This window comes from Melanerpes formicivorus, unplaced genomic scaffold, assembly GCF_026170545.1.
Source record: "Melanerpes formicivorus ecotype bairdi unplaced genomic scaffold, bMelFor1.0.p_v2 SCAF_24, whole genome shotgun sequence".
Taxonomy (NCBI): Eukaryota; Metazoa; Chordata; class Aves; order Piciformes; family Picidae; genus Melanerpes; species Melanerpes formicivorus.
Genome location: NW_027142376.1, coordinates 10,153,746 through 10,172,553, shown reverse-complemented (window position 1 = coordinate 10,172,553; position 18,808 = coordinate 10,153,746). Strand labels below are relative to the sequence as shown.

The 18,808-nt window shown below is 43.4% G+C and overlaps 1 protein-coding gene across 10 annotated transcripts in view; it reads left to right on the top strand.

Moving 5' to 3' along the window:
- Positions 1-18,808, top strand: part of SLC4A7 (solute carrier family 4 member 7) — a 103,051-nt gene that overhangs the window by 25,345 nt on the left and 58,898 nt on the right. For all 10 annotated transcript variants that reach the window (XM_068152884.1, XM_068152889.1, XM_068152880.1 and 7 more), the window contains exon 2: positions 10,942-11,023. In XM_068152884.1, the coding sequence (XP_068008985.1) occupies positions 10,942-11,023 (82 nt within the window). The remainder of the gene's footprint in view (positions 1-10,941; positions 11,024-18,808) is intronic.

The following is an 18,808-nucleotide window of genomic DNA, read 5'->3' as shown; positions in this document are numbered from 1 at the left end:
TTTCATTATAGCTGTGGTCTTAATGAAATCTAAGTGTCAAACCTTCCTGTGGGGCTTTGAGTGTTGCTTTGGTTAGGAGGGATCTTCATTTACATGTGAGAATAGTTGTGTAAAATGGTACTTGTGTAACCACAGATAAAATTCACCCCCAAAAAAAAGGAGCAGGGAGTGGTGGTGACACCAAAATCCTTGAGCTATACTGAAGTCTTTCCTATAGTGCCTGGGCAATACCCATTGCCATGAGAGCAGGGGGGAAAAAACCTAGTCTGGAAAGCAGCCGTTTCTGTGCAAACGAGGCTACAGCAAACATAACCAAAGGGGACCCCATCGATAGGGTGTGCTTCCTGTTGTAAACCTGGGGAGTGTTCTGCTTGTGAATTATTAACATTACTGCCATCTATATATATTTAGATGGCAAGGCTGGCTAAAAATTGTACGCTGACCAAATGAATCAGGGCCTGTTTATATTTGGTGCTCTTTCCCGTGGCCGTTAGGCTGTGTGCTTGATTTAGAACTGCTAGTGTAGTGTTTCATCACGTTGGCAGCTTCTGAAGGTACAGTATTGCTGTGCAGACTAACACTGTGCCCAAAGAACTGGCTTTTATAGGATTGTTTGTGCAGTTCAGCAGTTACTACTCGTCAGAGTTTTATTCACAGAAAGTGTTATTTGCCATTGGAATGTGCTGCCCAGGGAGGTGGTGGAGTCACCGTCACTGGAGGTGTTTAGGAGGAGACTGGATGAGGCACTTGGTGCCATGGTTTAGTTGATAAGATGGTGTTGGATGATAGGCTGGACTTGATGATCTCAAAGGTCTTTTCCAACCTGGTTAATTCTATGCTAGTTTATTCTATGCTATTCTATTTTTTTCATACCTTAGCTGCTTTCCAGGGAGGTGGCAACTGGAGTTGCTTTCTCTCCTGCCCACCATAGGCTCACCTTGCCTCTGTTTTGAAAACAGAATCAATATGACAGAAGTTAAAACTAAAAACTTATGAAGTGCCTGCTGTTAGTTGTTCCTGAAGATGACCCATGTCAAAAAGGCCTTCCTTAATATACTTACACTGAACTTAAGGCTACTTGATGCTCTGTATGGGTAGCAGAGGAAGAGCTGTAGGGTGGACCTGGTATGGATGGTGGCCAGAGGTAGAATGCTTGTCATTGAGCTCTGCATACAGCAGTCACAAATGGCATTAACAAATATACTGACTTCCTGGTTTCTTGTTGCTTTGAGAGTTGTGGTCATTGGTAGACTTTTAGTCTGTCAGTTCAGGGACAGGATTGGGCAAAATCCCATTGGTATCAACCACAGAGTGTAGTGGATAAAATGTAGGTATTACAGAAAGAGGCTAAGGTTAGACTGGCAAAAAGAAAAGCTATAATTTGTGTAGTATTGGGAGTGAGTCCAGCAGCAGTGGAAGATGGGGAACAATGGCTTTGTCAAGCCCATGCCATGATAGATTCCCTGCAAATAGTAATAAAGGAACTGCAGGGACAATTGGAAAACAATCAATTAGTGATGAAGACCCTGCTGGAAGAATTAGGGGAAAATAAACAATTGTTAAAGGAGTAAAGAGACCAAAATGCAACCTTCAAAATTTTGAGGGAGGCAAATTTAGTCACAGGGAGACTTGCAGAAGGCAAAAGCACCCCACATATATCCACTGGTTAAAATGGAGTATTTATATGAGGATGGTGACAGTGACCATCCCCAGGTCATCACCAAAGAGGTGCCATTTACAGCAACTGAATCAGCAAAGGTAAAGAGGGACTCTGCAAGAACCCCAAAGGAAATAGAGACAGAATCTGTGTGGAGAGTCTCTCTCCTGCATCCTGGTTTGTCTTCTGGGTTGGTGGGGGAATGATCTGGCCGTGGTTGTCTGTGATGGCATGAATGATAAAGGTAGAGAAAGAAGGAAAGAGAAGAGATAGTGCATGTAGAAATAACTCTGACTTCAAAAACCCAGGTAACAACATCACAATGACAGCATCTTCTTAACATCAGCTAACATCATCTAACTAACTTTACAAAACCAGGGATGGGTTTTAGCATTCTTGGTGAGCAGAAGATGATGACTGATTATGTGCTGGGAGTTCACAGGGGCAGAAAACAAGCATGAAGAGAACACCCATAGCAATAGCCAACAAAGCCAAGGAACGTGTCCAGAGAAGGGCCACAAGGATGATCAGAGGGCTGGAGCACCTCTCCTATGAGGACAGACTGAAGGAGTTGGGGCTGTTCAGTCTGCAGAAGAGAAGGCTTCGAGGTGACCTAATTGTGGCCTTCCAGTATCTGAAGGGGGCCTACAGGAAGGCTGGGGAAGGACTTCTCAGGATCTCAGGTAGTGATAGAACTAGGGGGAATGCAATGAAGCTGGAGGTGGGAAGATTCAGGCTGGATGTGAAGAGGAGGTTCTTCACCATGAGAGTGGTGAGACCCTGGAATGGGTTGTCCAGGGATGTGGTCGAGGCCCCGTCCCTGGGGGTGTTTAAGAGCAGGCTGGCTGAGGCTCTGTCCAGCCTGATCTAGTGTAGGGTGTCCCTGCCCATGGCAGGGGGGTTGGAACTAGATGATCCTTGTGGTCCCTTCCAACCCTGAATGAAACTATGAAACTATGCATGGAAAACCAAAATCAGCACAGACAGATCCATTGCTTGCAGCAAAAAAAGCTGCGCAATCGCAGCCCTCATGGTCCATGCTGTCTGCTGCCATGGTCTGCTGGAGTCAGGATGGACGTATGCAGCAGGAAAACTGATTTCCATGCCCCCTTTAGCCTAATATGTGTGTGTCATCTGGGCTGAGAAACTTCTGTCCCAGGTTTAAGCAAAGGCAAGTAAGCAGTAACACTGCAAACTGGCTTCTAGTTGATATTGTGATTCCTACCCACTGCATGATGGACAGGCTGCATGTGTCCCTCAGAGCGCTGTTGCACAGGTTGTATTTGAGGTTACCTATTGTATAAGTTTTCTGTTCTGTCTCTGTATAATAGTTTTACCTTTTGTTATGAATGCCACCAATGTTGAGCCAATGTGGTGGTGTAAGGGACCCAGAACTAATAGATAGATTTGTCTCAACGTTGTTGGGAGAACCATTTGAGATGCCGGGAGCCTGGCCTTTGCCCCTGGGGTCAGCTGAAGGACTTCTGGACCCAGAAGACTTCCACCACTGAGTGGGAGAGGACGTGGCTATTTTTAGCAACAGTGTGAAGCCATAAAGGTGTCACAGTATGGTGGGAAGAGAGCACGGGAATCAGCCTTGAGAGTGATCAGCTGGGCCAGGGCTGCTGCTGTGGCTGCTGGAAGAACATTGCTGGAGCTGCTAGGAAGAATTGGCTATGGGCTGGACTGTGGCCGTGGCTGCTAGAGAGGCTGCTGCGCAGGGCTGCTAACGAATCTGCCGAGTCTGCTGGAGGGAGATGTGCTGGGCACACAGGCACCACCATTGCTGCTGTCATCCCCTAGGAGCTGCTTGCGTCCCTCAGGAGCCTGTCATTCCTGTGCCTGTGCCACTCCTGTTTGCACTTCCCTACTGGCATGGTTGCAATGCAGTGCTCCCTACAGATCAGATCACTGTGGTACCTGTTGCCTGTTAAATGAAGTGGCTTGGCACTTGGCTCCATTTTGAGTCTCAAGCGAGTCACACTAAAAGATCCAATTGGACATCACTCAAAAGTTAAGCTCAGCTGCCCCCTGCCCCTGTGATATCTGAGGACAAGCTGGAAAGCAAGGGGGTTTAACTTCTGCCAAATTCTCTACCATTGGATTGTGACTCACGTCTTTTGAATGCGTGTCCACCAAAGAGAGGGACTGACGATACAACAAAAATCCTGCTTTGATTTTGCTTTCTAGGTCACTAAGTTCTGTTTGCATTGATTTGTAAGTTTAGTGGGAAGCTACTCTATACCTCTACTATTGTACCCTCTTGAAGACAGCACACTGCTTGAATAGATAATATTATCCAGCTTGGTGGCTCATATCTACTGATGATGAAAGAATGAAGAGCAAAATGCACTGTGCAGAATTTCTCCTGTGCTGCTCTCAGTACGTAAATCTGCTTTATCATTCTGTAGAAGCTTACCAGTTGGGTCTGTAAGCAGTGTACTTATGTATCAAGAGACATGGCTTGTTGGTGCTGCATTTCAACCTAAATGCTAAATCCCATCTGTCAGATTTGGTGTCTCTGCAAAAGCAGAGATGTATTCATGGGTTCTTGTGGGATGGAGGAGGAAAGTATTTGCCATCTGCTCAAGCAAGAGAGGATAATTGCAGTCCTAAAGCAATGTGTAGGTTCACTATTACAATGTAGGCAGTTGAAGTAAGTAGAAGAGTATCAAAATGAGAAGTTTTAAACTCTTGGTCAGGGACAATTATTATGTGGGGAAAAAAAATACTGAAGCCACCCCAATACGTGTGGCTTTGGTTGGTTTAGCTGGTGGCCTGTGGTGTTTTGGTTTTGTAGGTGTTTTGGGTTTTATTTTGTTGAGGGGATTTTGTGTCCTTGGTGGTGGTGGTTGTTTTGTTTGGTGGTTTGGTTTTTTTGTTGATGATGTTTCTTCATCTACTTGAATAAATGCTGCTGGGAAGGTTATTTGTGGCATGAAAGTGGTAATGGGATTTTTAAAATGTGGGGTTTCCCACCACCTGAGTGGTGTTGGTCTTTTTGGTTTTGTTTGTGTCCTCTTCTGTGCCCTACTTACTTATACTAGAGCTATCTCTAGCTCTTCTGGTGCTGCACGTAGTTCCCAAACTGGGGGGGGGGGGGGGAGGGGTGTGTGTTAATGGAGCATATGAACATTGCCTTACGCTGAGTAATGTTGAGCTCAAATTACTCTCAACAGAATTACTATATTACTTTCAGATTGCAAAGGTTTACAGTGGACTGTACTAGCCATTTGTATGACCAGTGTATCAACAAAATGAATTGAGCTACATTTCAAGCACCTTTAAAAATGTGCTGCTAGTAAGCTGTATCTCTTGGAAGCGGTTATGCAGTAATGCAGTTTGACATCGTGCTCCTCTGAAGTCTCTTGTGTGTGTCACTGCATTAAGCTTATGGGAGTTGCCCAGTGAGAAGAGCTTGCACAGATGGCTGTGGAAAATTTCTTCTAGGTTTAATACTCTGTGCGTTATATTTGTGCCAGTCCACTAGACAGTAACTAACACAAGCTGCTGGAGGTTGACAACTTAATTCTTGCAAACTTGAATAGTTTCCTTAATGATTCATGCAACTTAGAACTGATATTTAAACACTACTCTTAAAAAGCATATAGTGTTAATATGGTAGATGTGAAAAGTGTAGCCTGCTGAAGACAAAGGTTTGAGCAGGTAAATAAGTACAGTGTGAACAATTTCTGAGCACTTGCTTGTCTGCGGTGGAAGGTGAATTGCTCTTTTCTCTGAGAAAAGACATTTGAAGGTCAGAGATATTCTGCTAGAGCAGAGAGTATTTGAAAGTCTTGTCTGGCCTGCATCAGTTGAAAAGAGGTTTCATTTTCATGCTGGGAGAATAGAATAGAATAGACCAGGTTGGAAGAGACCTTCAAGATCATTGCATGCAACCCACCTAAACAGCTAAACCATGGCACCAAGCACCCCATCAAGTCTCCTCCTGAACACCACCAATGATGGAAGGATTTTAGAATAGAATAGACCAGACCAGGTTGGAAGAGACCTTCAAGATCATCGCGTCCAACCCATCATCCAACACCATCTAATCAACTAACCCATGGCACCAAGCACCCCATCAAGTCTCCTCCTAAACACCCCCACTGATGGCGACTCCACCACCTCCCCAGGCAGCCCATTCCAATGGGCAATCACTCTCTCTGTGTAGAACTTCCTCCTAACATCCAGCCTAAACCTCCCCTGGCACAGCCTGAGACTGTGTCCTCTTGTTCTGGTGCAGTTTTAAGTCTCAGAAGGTGTCTTGTAGTGTATGTAGGTACCTCTCACTGAATTTGAAGGCTTTACTGGGAGGTTTCTTTTACATTTATGAGTAGCCACAATGGAAAAAGTATTAGTGTATTTTTAATCCAGTGTAGTAGGATATTGAGGGCAACAAGGCTGGTGAGAGGCCTTGAACACAAGCCCTATGAGGAGAGGCTGAGGGAGCTGGGATTGTTTAGCCAGGAGAAGAGGAGGCTCAGGGGTGACCTCATTGCCCTCTACAACTACCTGAAAGGTGGTTGTAGCCAGGAAGGGGTTGGCCTCTTCTCCCAGGCAACCAGCACCAGAACAAGAGGACACAGTCTCAAGCTGCGCCAGGGGAGGTTTAGACTCGAGGTGAGGAGGAAGTTCTTCACCGAGCGAGTCATTCATCATTGGAACGGGCTGCCCAGGGAGGTGGTTGAGTCATCAGCCCTGGAGGTGTTCAAGAGGAGATTGGACGTGGCACTTGGTGCCATGGTCTAGTCATGGGGTCTGTGTTAATAGGTTGGACTCGATGATCCTCGAGGTCCTTTCCAACCTAAGTGATACTGTGATACTGTGATTTATTTATGTATGTATGCATGTGTATATTTTCCCTTGAAGCAGTCTGTTCTGTTTTTGTAAAAGACCCTCTCCTTGTGGAAAAAAAACCCCAACCAAACCAAACCCCCCAAGAACAGCAACAAACAAAAAAAACCCCAACCAACCAAAAAAAACACAGCAAACCAAAAGTGAGGGCTTAATGTCTCCCTGAGATCCTTTGGTTTCTGCCTGTGTTGTTTTTCCCAATGCATCCCACGTTAGTGTTAAATTTTACCTTGTCTCCATCAAGAATATTTTTGTTTCTCATCTGCTTGACTGTTGTACATAGAGTTTCACATAAATGGATGGTAAACTGCAGAGCAATGCTTGCTCAAAGGTGAAGTCATTCTCTGTGCCTAAAAAAGGGAAGGTGATGAGTTGTAAACAATCCTGCCTCTCTGTGTATGTCAAAAGTTCAGAAAGTAGAAATCTAGAATGGCACTGTTTTGATTCAGCAATGGTACCAGCTTCTACTCTGTCTTAAACTGACTTGGTAGATCTCTTATAATTACTGGAAACCTATGCCCAACAGACTAGTTTTAGAAAAGGTTATTGCTTGGAGCTAATTTTGATGCTTATTCAAATGATTCAAACTTTTTAAACTGGCATAAGGCAAAAAAATACCTTAAGGTGGTATTTGCTATCATCATCACAAATGGTTATGTTAAAGTGACGATCCTTTGGGTTGTTTGTTTGTTTATTTTTCCTAAACAAAGGTTGTAAATGATAGGCTTTCTTCGTAGGTGATATTTGTGGGTGCTAATGGTTTATTCTGGGAAGAGTCTTTGCGTATGTTGAGTACTTTGAGATAGTAATAGAATGGTTTGCAAGGGCATGCATGCCTTTCTGTAATCTAATCTCAAAAGACATGTTGCTTTCACATGGTTTTGAAGGCTGCTTCTGTATGTGTAAGGTTGGCAAAGTACCTTTGTTACTACAGCTAAGGGAGATAATAGCATACTATAAGGTATTCAGCAAGTACAGTACTGAGAGTTAGTCCTCTTGCATGGGTGTTTTCTGCAGTTTGTAACAGAATTTTCTATTAGCATGCAGTAGTTCTTATAATCTGGAGGAAAAATTCTTGTCTTCTTTCATTGCTCAAAGCCTGTGTGTTTGGTAAGCTTCCAAGAGTCCTAAAAGGACTGTTGGGGGCAGGGCAGAAGTTAGGTGCAGGCTATTTCATCAGTCTGTGGCTCTAACCATGAAGCTAATTGTGGAAGAGGTTTTCATAGTTTTCCTTGTGTTTGGTGTTTTTCCTCTCTTAGGACACTTAAGATAATTTAGGGGATTTGTAATACTTCATCTATTTCTGTCTCTGAATTTTCTGGTAACTTGCAGGATTTGTTTGTATATGTATTTCTGTGAACTAGAGTGTACTATGATCCTATAATTTGCTATTTGTGTCACCAAAATAAATTGGAAAGCAGATACACTTGATGACTCCTTCGTGGTGTTACAGCCTTACCAGTGCAGTTGAGTGTTCTGCTGTACATACTTGATGCCTCAAAAAAAAAGTTAACTCAGGCTTTTTAATGTTGCTGCTTAGAAACCTTTTTACTATTGAGTTTATACACATTACAAGTTCTTTGGTGTTTTTTTTTTTCCCCAAAGCATGCTGGCAAAATTCATCTTCATTAAAGTTAAGATCCAAGACATGTTGCAATTGGGTTTTTCCTTACTTCTGGAAGTTATCATAGGGATGACAGAGGCCAGTGGCATTATGAAGGCATCACAGTATCACTTAGGTTGGAAAGGACCTCGAGGATCATCGAGTCCAACCTATTAACACAGACCCCATGACTAGACCATGGCACCAAGTGCCACGTCCAATCTCCCCTTGAACGCCTCCAGGGTCGATGACTCCACCACCTCCCTGGGCAACCCGTTCCAATGCCGAATGACTCGCTCGGTGAAGAACTTCCTCCTCACCTTGAGTCTAAACCTCCCCTGGCACAACTTGAGACTGTGTCCCCTTGTTCTGGTGCTGGTTGCCTGGGAGAAGAGGCCAACCCCTTCCTGGCTACAACCACCTTTCAGGTAGTTGTAGAGGGCAATGAGGTCAGCCCTGAGCCTCCTCTTCTCCTGGCTAAACAATCCCAGCTCCCTCAGCCTCTCCTCATAGGGCTTGTGTTCAAGGCCTCTCCCCAGCCTTGTTGCCCTTCTCTGGACACGTTCAAGTGTTTCGAGTGCATCAAGTGTTCAAGTGCATCTTGTAGAGGGCCGAATAGAATAGAATTAACCAGGTTGAGAAAGACCTTGGCGATCATCAAGTCCAACCTATCATCCAACACCATCAACTGAACCATGGCACCAAGTGCCCCATCCAGTCTCTTCCCAAACATCTCCAGTGATGGTGACTCCACCACCTCCCTGGGCAGCACATTCCAATGGCCAATCAGTTTGGTTGTGGTGTGTAAGAGACAGGAAGGTACCACTTACTCCCATCTTACTACCATAATGGTTTCCACATTTCTGCTGCTTCTTCATTAATTGGCTCTTGTCACATTTCCATAGACATCAGACATGACTTTAGTTTAAGCACCTGAATTTTCTATTTGTGGCTGTGGAGTGCACAAGAGTTTTTTTGACTTCTCTGACAAAGATGCAAAACTCTACTTTTGCAGTGCAGCAGTAGTGACAGCATGCTTTAACTGGCTTTCTTCAGTAGTCAGCAATGATACGCATGTTTTTTGTGTATGTGTATACAATACTATATTGTCTGTTTCATTGAGACTAAAGAGTGTACTTATTTTTTGGTGGGTATTGTTACAATATCTTTTAGCTCCATAGCTCTTACACAGGTGTGTTGCTTTTACCCTTGTCACATCCCTGTGACATAATAAATCTGCTTTCTATATAAAGAGTTGCACTACTGGGTAATTCTAAGATCAAAGTTTAGGTGAATGTCAACATTGTTTGGGTTCTCAGTCCCTATAAGACTCCTGATTTAGAATTAGAATTAACCAGGTTGGAAAAGACTTTTGAGATCATCAAGTCCAACCTATCATCTGTAATTCCCTGGCTCATCCAACAGGCCCTTCAAGTGGATGGGCATCACGTTGGCATTTAGGCTTCCTTTTTATCCTGATGAAGCTGTTATCACAGGTTCCCCCCATTGATCAATGTAAATGCACCAGTGGACTGTTGCCAGAAGTGCTGATCAGATTTATCTGTGGTGGATCCAGCTGTCATGTGGCTGCAGGAAAAGTCACTTTGGTGAACTGATCCAATAGAAAACTTAAGTTGTTTTAAAAAAATAATGAAATAAAATCCAGTTCTTCAGCTTTTTGTATCTGCCTTCATGACTGATAGATCTGACTTAAGGAGAAAAGTGTGTGCCCAGGCAGCAGAAAAGAGCAGGGACAGTATTCTATAGCAGTTAGCCTGCTGTTAATATATAGTTAGATGTGATGGAAAGCTTTTACCCTTAGCGTAGGCAGCAGTCCTTATGGAGAACCAGTCCTGTCAAGAGTCTGTAATTTGTGAGCTGTTAATGAACTGTGTTCTAAGGAATGCAAACATTTTGACAAAGGCAACTTTAATCTGGTTTGATGTCAAGTTTGAGATGAGATTTGGTTTTCTGCTGCGCAGTTGTTTTGAGGTTTATTTTTGTCAAGATTGAGCTTAAAGGTCTGCTGTAGTGATGTGCTAAATGTGAGCAGAGGACACATTCAGGGCATAAGTCTTATTTTTGAGCCTATATCTATTTTCAATGCTGTGCTTTTGTGATATGATAGGTATGGGTTCGGTAGTAATGGAATCTGAGCAGATCATCTTGCAACTGTTGTTTTCTAATTTTGTGCGTTAAAAAAAAGGGTGAATTAGATAGGGGTGTAGTTAACAATCTGTCTGAAACCTGAGCAAAACAGTTGCTTTGATCTTTCCAAAACTGTTGGTCTTGGAGAGACCTCCCAGTTGTGTAACTCAATTCTTTTTGCCACCCCTTTTGTATAACCTTTGGTTCACAGAAGGTTCTCGTTTGTTTTGGAAAGTCTCACGCAGGACTTGTCCCCTACGCAAACAGCTTCGTGATCTCTGGATATTCACTTACATAACGTTTTTTAAAGTTGCCAGGTATTCTGTTGAAGCAGATTCAGTGCTGTTGAATGCAAAACTCCTCCTCCCTCCTGAAATGTGTGCCTTGATCGCTGATACAGTCACCTCAAAAGCACTGTGAAAGTTGTGTGGTATTCAGTGCATCTGTCGATGTTATGCTTTTTCTTTCAATACACAGTAATGCTTTCTTGAAGAGCTGCCTGGATAGATTTGGAGTGACCTTTTGTTTTTTCTCAGTTTCTTAGAGATGGGAAAAAAAAATGTGCTATTTTAGACCAACAACTTCAGAACTGCAGGATATATCTAGGAATTATATACATAGGTGTAAAAATTAGTTCCATTTGGTTTTAACTTAAACTTCTGTCTCTTTTCTTCAGGGTCACGATGAAGAAGCTGTTGTGGATATGGGCAAAATTAGCTCTACCATCAATACAAACTTTGAGAAAGAAGAACTAGAGAGTAAGCTTATGGTGTTTTTCTGTTTCCTTAACACACATTTTTTTCTTTGCCTCAGGATAAAAGATGTATTTCCTTCAAGTGCATCCAAGTATCACTAAAGTTCAAGTGCATCCAAGTATCACTGTAGCTATCATGAAATTCTAGGAATAAAACCAGTGAATGGCAGGTGGCTTGTGCAGTTTTCTTCTCAATGTGCACACTAGTAAATGTTCAGTTATTAAAATCTGGCACAGGAAAAAAAAGGGTTAAAGAGAAATATTTATGAAGCTTTCCAAGGAAAGCTTGCTTCTGGGATTGTATAGATGTGAAAAAGAGATTCCTGACAGTAATTTCTCAGCATGAATAACATGAAGTTCTAGAAAATGAAAGCTTGAGGAACAAAAGCCATGAGGGAGATGTTTCAAATTCTGAAAGTTAAGTACCCTTGTGAGTGCCATCATGCATTTTACATACTAAGAATATGAACAGATAACAATACCTACCATTTCATGGTAAACTGTACATAGTATCATAGTATCAGTCAGGGTTGGAAGGGACCACAAGGATCATCTACTTCCAACCCCCCTGCCATGGGCAGGGACACCCTACACTAGATCAGGCTGGCCAGAGCCTCATCCAGCCTGCTCTTAAACACCTCCAGGGACGGGGCCTCGACCACCTCCCTGGACAACCCATTCCAGGGCTTCACCACTCTCATGGTGAAGAGCCTCCTCCTCACATCTAGCCTGAATCTCCCCACCTCCAGCTTCATTCCATTCCCCCTAGTCCTATCACTACCTGAGATCCTGAGAAGTCCTTCCCCACCCTTCCTGTAGGCCCCCTTCAGATACTGGAAGGCCACAATGAGGTCACCTGGGAGCCTTCTCTTCTCCAGACTGAACAGCCCCAACTCCTTCAGTCTGTCCTCATAGGAGAGGTGCTCCAGCTCATCCTCGTGGCCCTTCTCTGAACACGTTCCAGCACCTCCAAGATATGCTCAAGATATCAAGATATGCTCAAATAAAGCAAAATGTCACAGGTCAAAATTTAGCATCTTGCCACTGCACCCTGAGCTAGACAAGGATTTGAGCTAGTGCACAAATATCAGCACATTGCATATTTGACATAGTGTAAGCTAGCTTTTCAAGCCTCACCCATTTGTATGATACTGAATGTGTTCTTGTAGCTACAAAAGCTATTTGAGCATTACCAAATAAATATTCTGATCCTTCCACCCATCATTACATTTCTCCATACATGTCAATTTTCCTGCTGCCTCGTCAGGATAACCATTGTTTCAGAACTCTCCCTTATTTTTGGCACAAAATGTAGAATCCCCACCTTCAACTGAAGGGCATAATTCTCACCTGACCACATCCTGCAGTCTGCTTCTGTAAAGCATTATGGAATCCTGTTAACTTTCATTATTTGACTCAGGGTCTTGTATTTAGCAATAAAAATGGCTTTGAGTTAGTTTCACTTAGCAAAATGCAATTTCTTACTGACTTGAAAAGGAAGTATACATGCCTGAAGGTTAATTGATGCTATTTGGTGAAGTCAGAGGGAAAAGTTTGGGAGATCCAGCGTAAAAGGTGAATAAATAAAATTTTAACATAGATTATAGTGAAACTTAATATTTGCATAATGCTAGAAGACTATCAGTATATTCACTAAGTTTCTGACAGTGGTGTTACCACTTTGGAACATGAGGGAGCCATTATAGCACTAGTTTGTAGCTGAGAAAAGTTTCTGTCACACTTTCTTGTATTATAGTCTAATAAGTAGTAGTTTTAAGCGATTAAAGCTGGCTGTTGCTGTTGCAGTCATACTCTTGCTCTGTTCCATTCAGCCTGCTACTACTTTCCACCTTGTACTGACACTTACTTGTCTGACCATACCATAAGCCTGGTTAAGTATGTTAAGCCAGCTGAAAATACAACAGTCCTGACAACAAAGAGTAATAAGAAATATCTCAGCAGCGGAGCACTCCAATTTGCCCCACAGATATGTGCCAGTGCTGAGCAGAAGAAGGAAGAGCATATACAAAGCTAAGAGGTGCAACAATGCCAGTTTAGATAGGGTTGAGCTGTGGTGTAAGCACTGCCACATCTGTTGTGGTTAAATTTTCAGTGCAGGTTTAAGCTGTCTCCCCCTTCATTTCCTTCTCTTGCTTTTTCTGGGGGGATGGCCCAGAAAAATCATGTGTGTGTTTTGCAGGGAGGCAGGGGTTAAGGGAAAGCAGGCATTCAGCTGGAGTAGTGTCTTGTGCAGCAGCATGAGCAGCTGTAGTGCCTCAGCCAGAATAATGATGTGGGAACATGCAGCCAGTTCACTTCCTCTGTCTCTCTTGTAGTTATGAAACGTACTAGGTGGGAGGGCAGGGGATTCAGTCTGTGCTTGCGTTGCTGACTGTGGAAAATAGCCCTGTCTTGCTCACAGCTGAAGAATAAATTAAGACAAAACCAAGACTTCTGTTTCATGAGCAATCAAGTTAACATCACAAGTTGTTCAAAGGCGGAGATGAAGAGACCTCACTGTCCTCACCTTGCTTTTAGCCATATAGCCTTACCTTTCCTTTTGCTACTTGTAACACTCTTTGTTGTCATCCAGTGCAAGTGTCTCAAAGTGAGGGGACCATGACTCTGGATTTTTCTCTGCTGATGTATAAATGTTTCCTTGTAGACTCACAAAGACCTATAATAAAGCATTAAATGTTTTAGGACCTGAAACTGTTTCAGTCTAGTCCTCTAACTTGTTTTCCTGGTGACCTGAAAAGGACTTTGAGGAATTTGGAACCTTTCCAGAAGTGTGTGTTGATTCATTTTCAAGGAGAGAGAGGAAGCAAGCTGTTAATTTAGTTCATCTGTAATGCTAAGTGCCAAACCTTCAAGAAACTAGCATGAATAGGCAATATTTAACTGCTTTAAAGCCTGCACAAACTGATGGTGGTTGGTCTGATGCTGTAGAAAGCATAATTTTGCTACTTTAAAGCAAAAGTTGCTTGGTGTTGTCAGTATTTGACAGTCCTATTTCCTGGTAATTTTATGATGAAATATGAATGGAAAGTGGGCTGGATGCTGAAGTGGAAAAAAGATCGTGAAGTTACGGCTTTCAAGCTCTGCATTCCATTTATGATGGCTGGGAAAGTGTGGTACCTATCTGGAGTTGACAGTGTTTAGGTTAGTTTAGGCACAGGCTGCTTGTTTCATAACTTTTTCTGTAAAAGAGAAATGGGTAAAGATGGTAAATGATAATTGTGAGTAGACTGTATATGCACTACATAAATGTACTGCTCTTTACTGAAGCTGTGAGGCATTAACAAATGTCAGTTTAGGGGAATGACTTCTCAAATTACCATTTTAAAGTGCACTTTATGTTCTTAACTAAATACCCAACTCTTTAAGCTGCACTGAATGAGAGTAACAACAAAGTAAGGCAGGAGCTGGAAGGAGGACAATATATTTCATGCCATCTTGTAAAAGGCATTTTCTGTTACAAACCATGTTTAAGGAAAGCTTTCCTAAATTTGAGGTAGTTTGTTTTGCTTGATGTTATCAGAACCTGTGGGGTTTTTTTCAAAGATGTAATTTTTCACCTTGGTTTCAGGATACATTTCCTAGATAAGTGTAAGGGAAAATGGATGTATTCTTCTATTCTTAGCAGACCAGTTACAGGCATAGGGGGTTTATGTATAACAGAAGTCTTGTTCCAGAAACAATCATGAGGTCAAGAGTCTGTGTCTTGGTAGACTGTTTTTCTGTGGCCTAAATCCAGGAAGCATCTTTCAAGAGTCAAGATCTTAACAGCTACTCTGCTGTCACGCTAACATGTGGCAGGTGTAAGTAGTGTTCACATTTCAAGTGACTAGCTTTGGTGTTTTAGAGCCTAATTCATCCTTTCAGTTATTCTTTCCTTTTTAGTAAATCTTAACTGATAAAAACAGGTAAAATGAAACAGTCTTGCCTCCTTTGGAAGCAAATTCTACATCTAAGTGGGAAAATGGGGAATTGTGTTTAGCAGTTAAATGTGTTATAAATAGTTAGAAATGGTTGATTCGGGTTTGTTTGTTTCAAATAAGTTGTGTGATATGTGAATCTAATGTGTTACTCTGTTCTGCTTTAAAGTAAGAAAAATATTCTCAGAAGATGGGTTTTCTAATGATTTAGATCTACTTAATAGTCTGGGTGTTGCTTTATGAAAAGTGTAGACTCAAGTAATTAGTTTCCTGTGTGGGACCTGGCACACTTGTGCAGAACCAAACTTCGTTTGAGCTGTGCCTCCCTTCTTATGGAGCAAATTTGAAGTAGAAAATTGCCAGAAGTATTTCTGAATGGGTGATGTCTCCATTTACAGTTCACTGCAAACTCATGTTTCACAGCTTTTAAAGTATGAGGGGTTTTTAATTTGAAAAAGTTTCTTGTTTTACAAAGCAAGTGTGAAAGGTTTGAGGTTTTCCTCAGGGTAAGCCTTACCTGAGGCGAGATTCTCTTTTGGTAACATTTTTCATACCTTAACGTATCAGGAAACAGATGCATTTGAGGGCAGGCAGATCCATTTCAGCATCTTTTTAGGAGAGGGATGTTGATCTAATTTGTAATGAGAATGTGTTTGAAGTGGGAAAATGACCTTTGCAGATGTTTCTTTTGAAATTCTTAACCAAGCATGGTGTTATGAATGCGGAAGCGTCTCCTTACGGGGACATGAAAGGCTGAAAACCCTGGTTTCTTTACTAAGTGGGTGAAGAGCCAATCTTTGATCTTAATGGTGCTTCTGCTTCAACTGCATATTTCTAGGTTTCCCTCCCCTCCAACAGAAACAACTCTTCAAACTTATCTCAGCTACATACATCCTTTTTCCTGAGCTCTGCTGCAAAGGCAGGCTTGACCCAAGAACCTTCATATAATTCGTGGGGCCCAGCTATGGTTTGAGCTGGTCTGACTTGGATGTATAATGCAAGGGCAGCTGGCACAGGTACCAAGTACTGGCTTCTTTCCTAGTTGAGGCAGATCAGTGCTGGCAGCGGGCCACAAAGACCTAGTATGGGCCAGAATCCTTATGTAGGTCTCAGCTGACACTAAGCTTTGCCTCTTACTGTTACTACCTTCATGTCTAATTACTCCTAGTGACTTCCTGAACATAGATTGTGTTAAACAGAAATATTCACTGCATTTTTCTCTGAAGGCTACCATTATCAACTCTGGTTTTAAATCAGAAAATAGTTATTTCTGTGTGTAATGAGAAATCTGGCATTTACTGCTTCTATCACAGAATCACAGAACATTAGAGGTTGGAATGGATCTTCAGAGATCCATTCCAATCCCACTGCCAAAAGCAGGCTTGCCTTAAGATAACCTGTGCAGGAATGCATCCAGGTGGGTTTTGAAAGTCTCCTGAGAAGACTACTTCACAACCTCCCTGGGCAGCCTGCTCTGTCACCCTCACTGTAAAGAAGTTTCTCCACATGTTGAAGTGAAACCTTCTGTGTTCAAGTTTGTATCTGCTGTTCCTTGTCTTATTACTGTGCACCACTGAAAAGAGCTTGGCTCCATCCACTTGACACCCACCCCTCAGATATTTATAGACATTGATCAAGTCCCCTCTCAGTCTTCTCAAGACTAAACAGCCCCAGGTCTCTCAGTGTCTCTTCACAGGGGAGATGCTCAAGTCCCCTAATTATCCTTGAGGTTCTCTGTTGGACATTCTTCTCCAGCAGTTCTCTGTCTCTCTTGAATTGGGGGAACTCAAAACTGAGTGCAGCATTCCAGGTGTGGTCTCACCAGGGCAGAGTAGTGGTGGAGGAGAACCTCCCTAGATCTGCTGGACATACTTTTCTTGATTCACCCCAGGATACCACTGGCCCTCTTGGCCTCAAGGGCGCATTGCTGTCCCATGGAGAACTTGCTGTTCACCAGCACTCTGAGGTCTGTGGAGCTGCTTTCCAGAAGGGCAACCCCTGGCCTGTACTGGTGCCTGCTGTTACTCCTCTCCACATGCAGCACCGTGCACTTGTCCTTTTTGAACTTCATGAGGTTTGCCTGCACCCAGCTCTCCAGCCTGTGACAAGCTGTGCTAATAAATTGCATTTGGCTTATTTTCCTGTATACAAGTACTTTCTGTGATGTATGAGAAGTTAATGGCAAGGTATGAGATGCTAACAGATTTCAAATGCTTCCTACTAGGGTAAAGTATTTGGGTATATCACTCAGAAGACATTCAATAGCTGATTTTTTTCCCTCTCTTCTTCCCTTCCCTCCCTTCCTCCCCCCCCCCCTTTTTTTAAGGTCTTAAGGAACAGGTTAGGATCTCGTGTGTAGATCCTCCAGTTTTCAATACTAGAAAGCTCCAGGCTGGGACAACAAATTACAGTATCACAGTATAACTAAGGTTGGAAGAGACCTCGAGGATCATCGAGTCCAACCTATCAACACAGACCCCATGACTAGACCATGGCACCAAGTGCCACGTCAAATCTCCTCTTGAATGCCTCCAGGGATGGTGACTCCACCACCTCCCTGGGTAGCACATTCCAATGGCAAATGACTCTCTCGGTGAAGAACTTCCTCCTCACCTCAAGTCTAAACCTCCCCTGGCGCAGCTTGCGACTGTGTCCCCTTGTTCTGGTGCTGGTTGCCTGAGAGAAGAGACCAACCCCTTCCTGGCTACAACCACCTTTCAGGTAGTTGTAGAGGGCAATGAGGTCACCCCTGAGCCTCCTCTTCTCCAGGCTAAACAACCCCAGCTCCCTCAGCCTCTCCTCATAGGGCTTGTGCTCAAGGCCTCTCCCCAGCCTTGTTGCCCTTCTCTGGACACGTTCAAGTGTTTCAATGTCCTTCTTAAACTGAGGGGCCCAGAACTGGACACAGGACTCAAGGTGCGGCCTAACCAAAGCAGAGTACAGGGGCACAATGACTTCCCTGCTCCTGCTGGCCACACTATTCCTAATGCAGGTCAGGATGCCATTGGCCTTCTTGGCCACCTGGGCACACTGCTGGCTCGTGTTTAGGCAGCTGTCAATCAGCACCCCCAGGTCCCTCTCTGTTTGGGAGCTCTCCAGCCACTCCGACCCCAGCCTGTAGCTCTGCATGGGGTTGCCGTAGCCAAAGTGCAGCACCTGGCACTTGGACTTGTTAAATGCCATCCCATTGGATCCTGCCCATCTGTCCAGTCAGTTAAGGTCCCTCTGCAGGGCCTTTCTACCCTCTAACTGACCAACATCTGCTCCTAACTCGGTGTCATCTACAAACTTGCTGATGACTGACTTAACCCCTTCATCCAGATCATCAATGAAGATGTTAAAGAGGATGGGGCCCAGCACTGATCCCTGGGGGACGCCACTGGTGCCTGGCTGCCAGCTGGATGTGGCACCATTCATTACCACTCTCTGGGCTCGGCCCTCCAGCCAGTTCCTAACCCAGCACGGAGTGTTGTGGTCCAAATTTATTATATTAATTAAATAAAGACTTCTGTATAAAAGAAATGCTCTGTATGCAGGTTGTTGCTTGAAGGGTTTTTGAAAAATAGCAATTCTTGTCCCAAGGTTTTTGCTGTCAGCAGGCTGTTGGGAGCTTATGGAGAAGATGGAGTGCAACTCTTCTTGGAGGAGCATAGAGAAACGGCGAGGAGGAGCGCACACAACATGCAGTATTGGTATATTGGATATTAGGACATGTGTTTTCATGCAACATCCTATTACACTTTGGAATGGGTTGCTTGGAGAGGTTGTAGAGTAAAGCTTGCCTGGTCGTTGGCCTGACTAGCTTTCAGCTTTGAAGCTGACTTTGCTTGGAGCAAGACTGGACCAGGTAG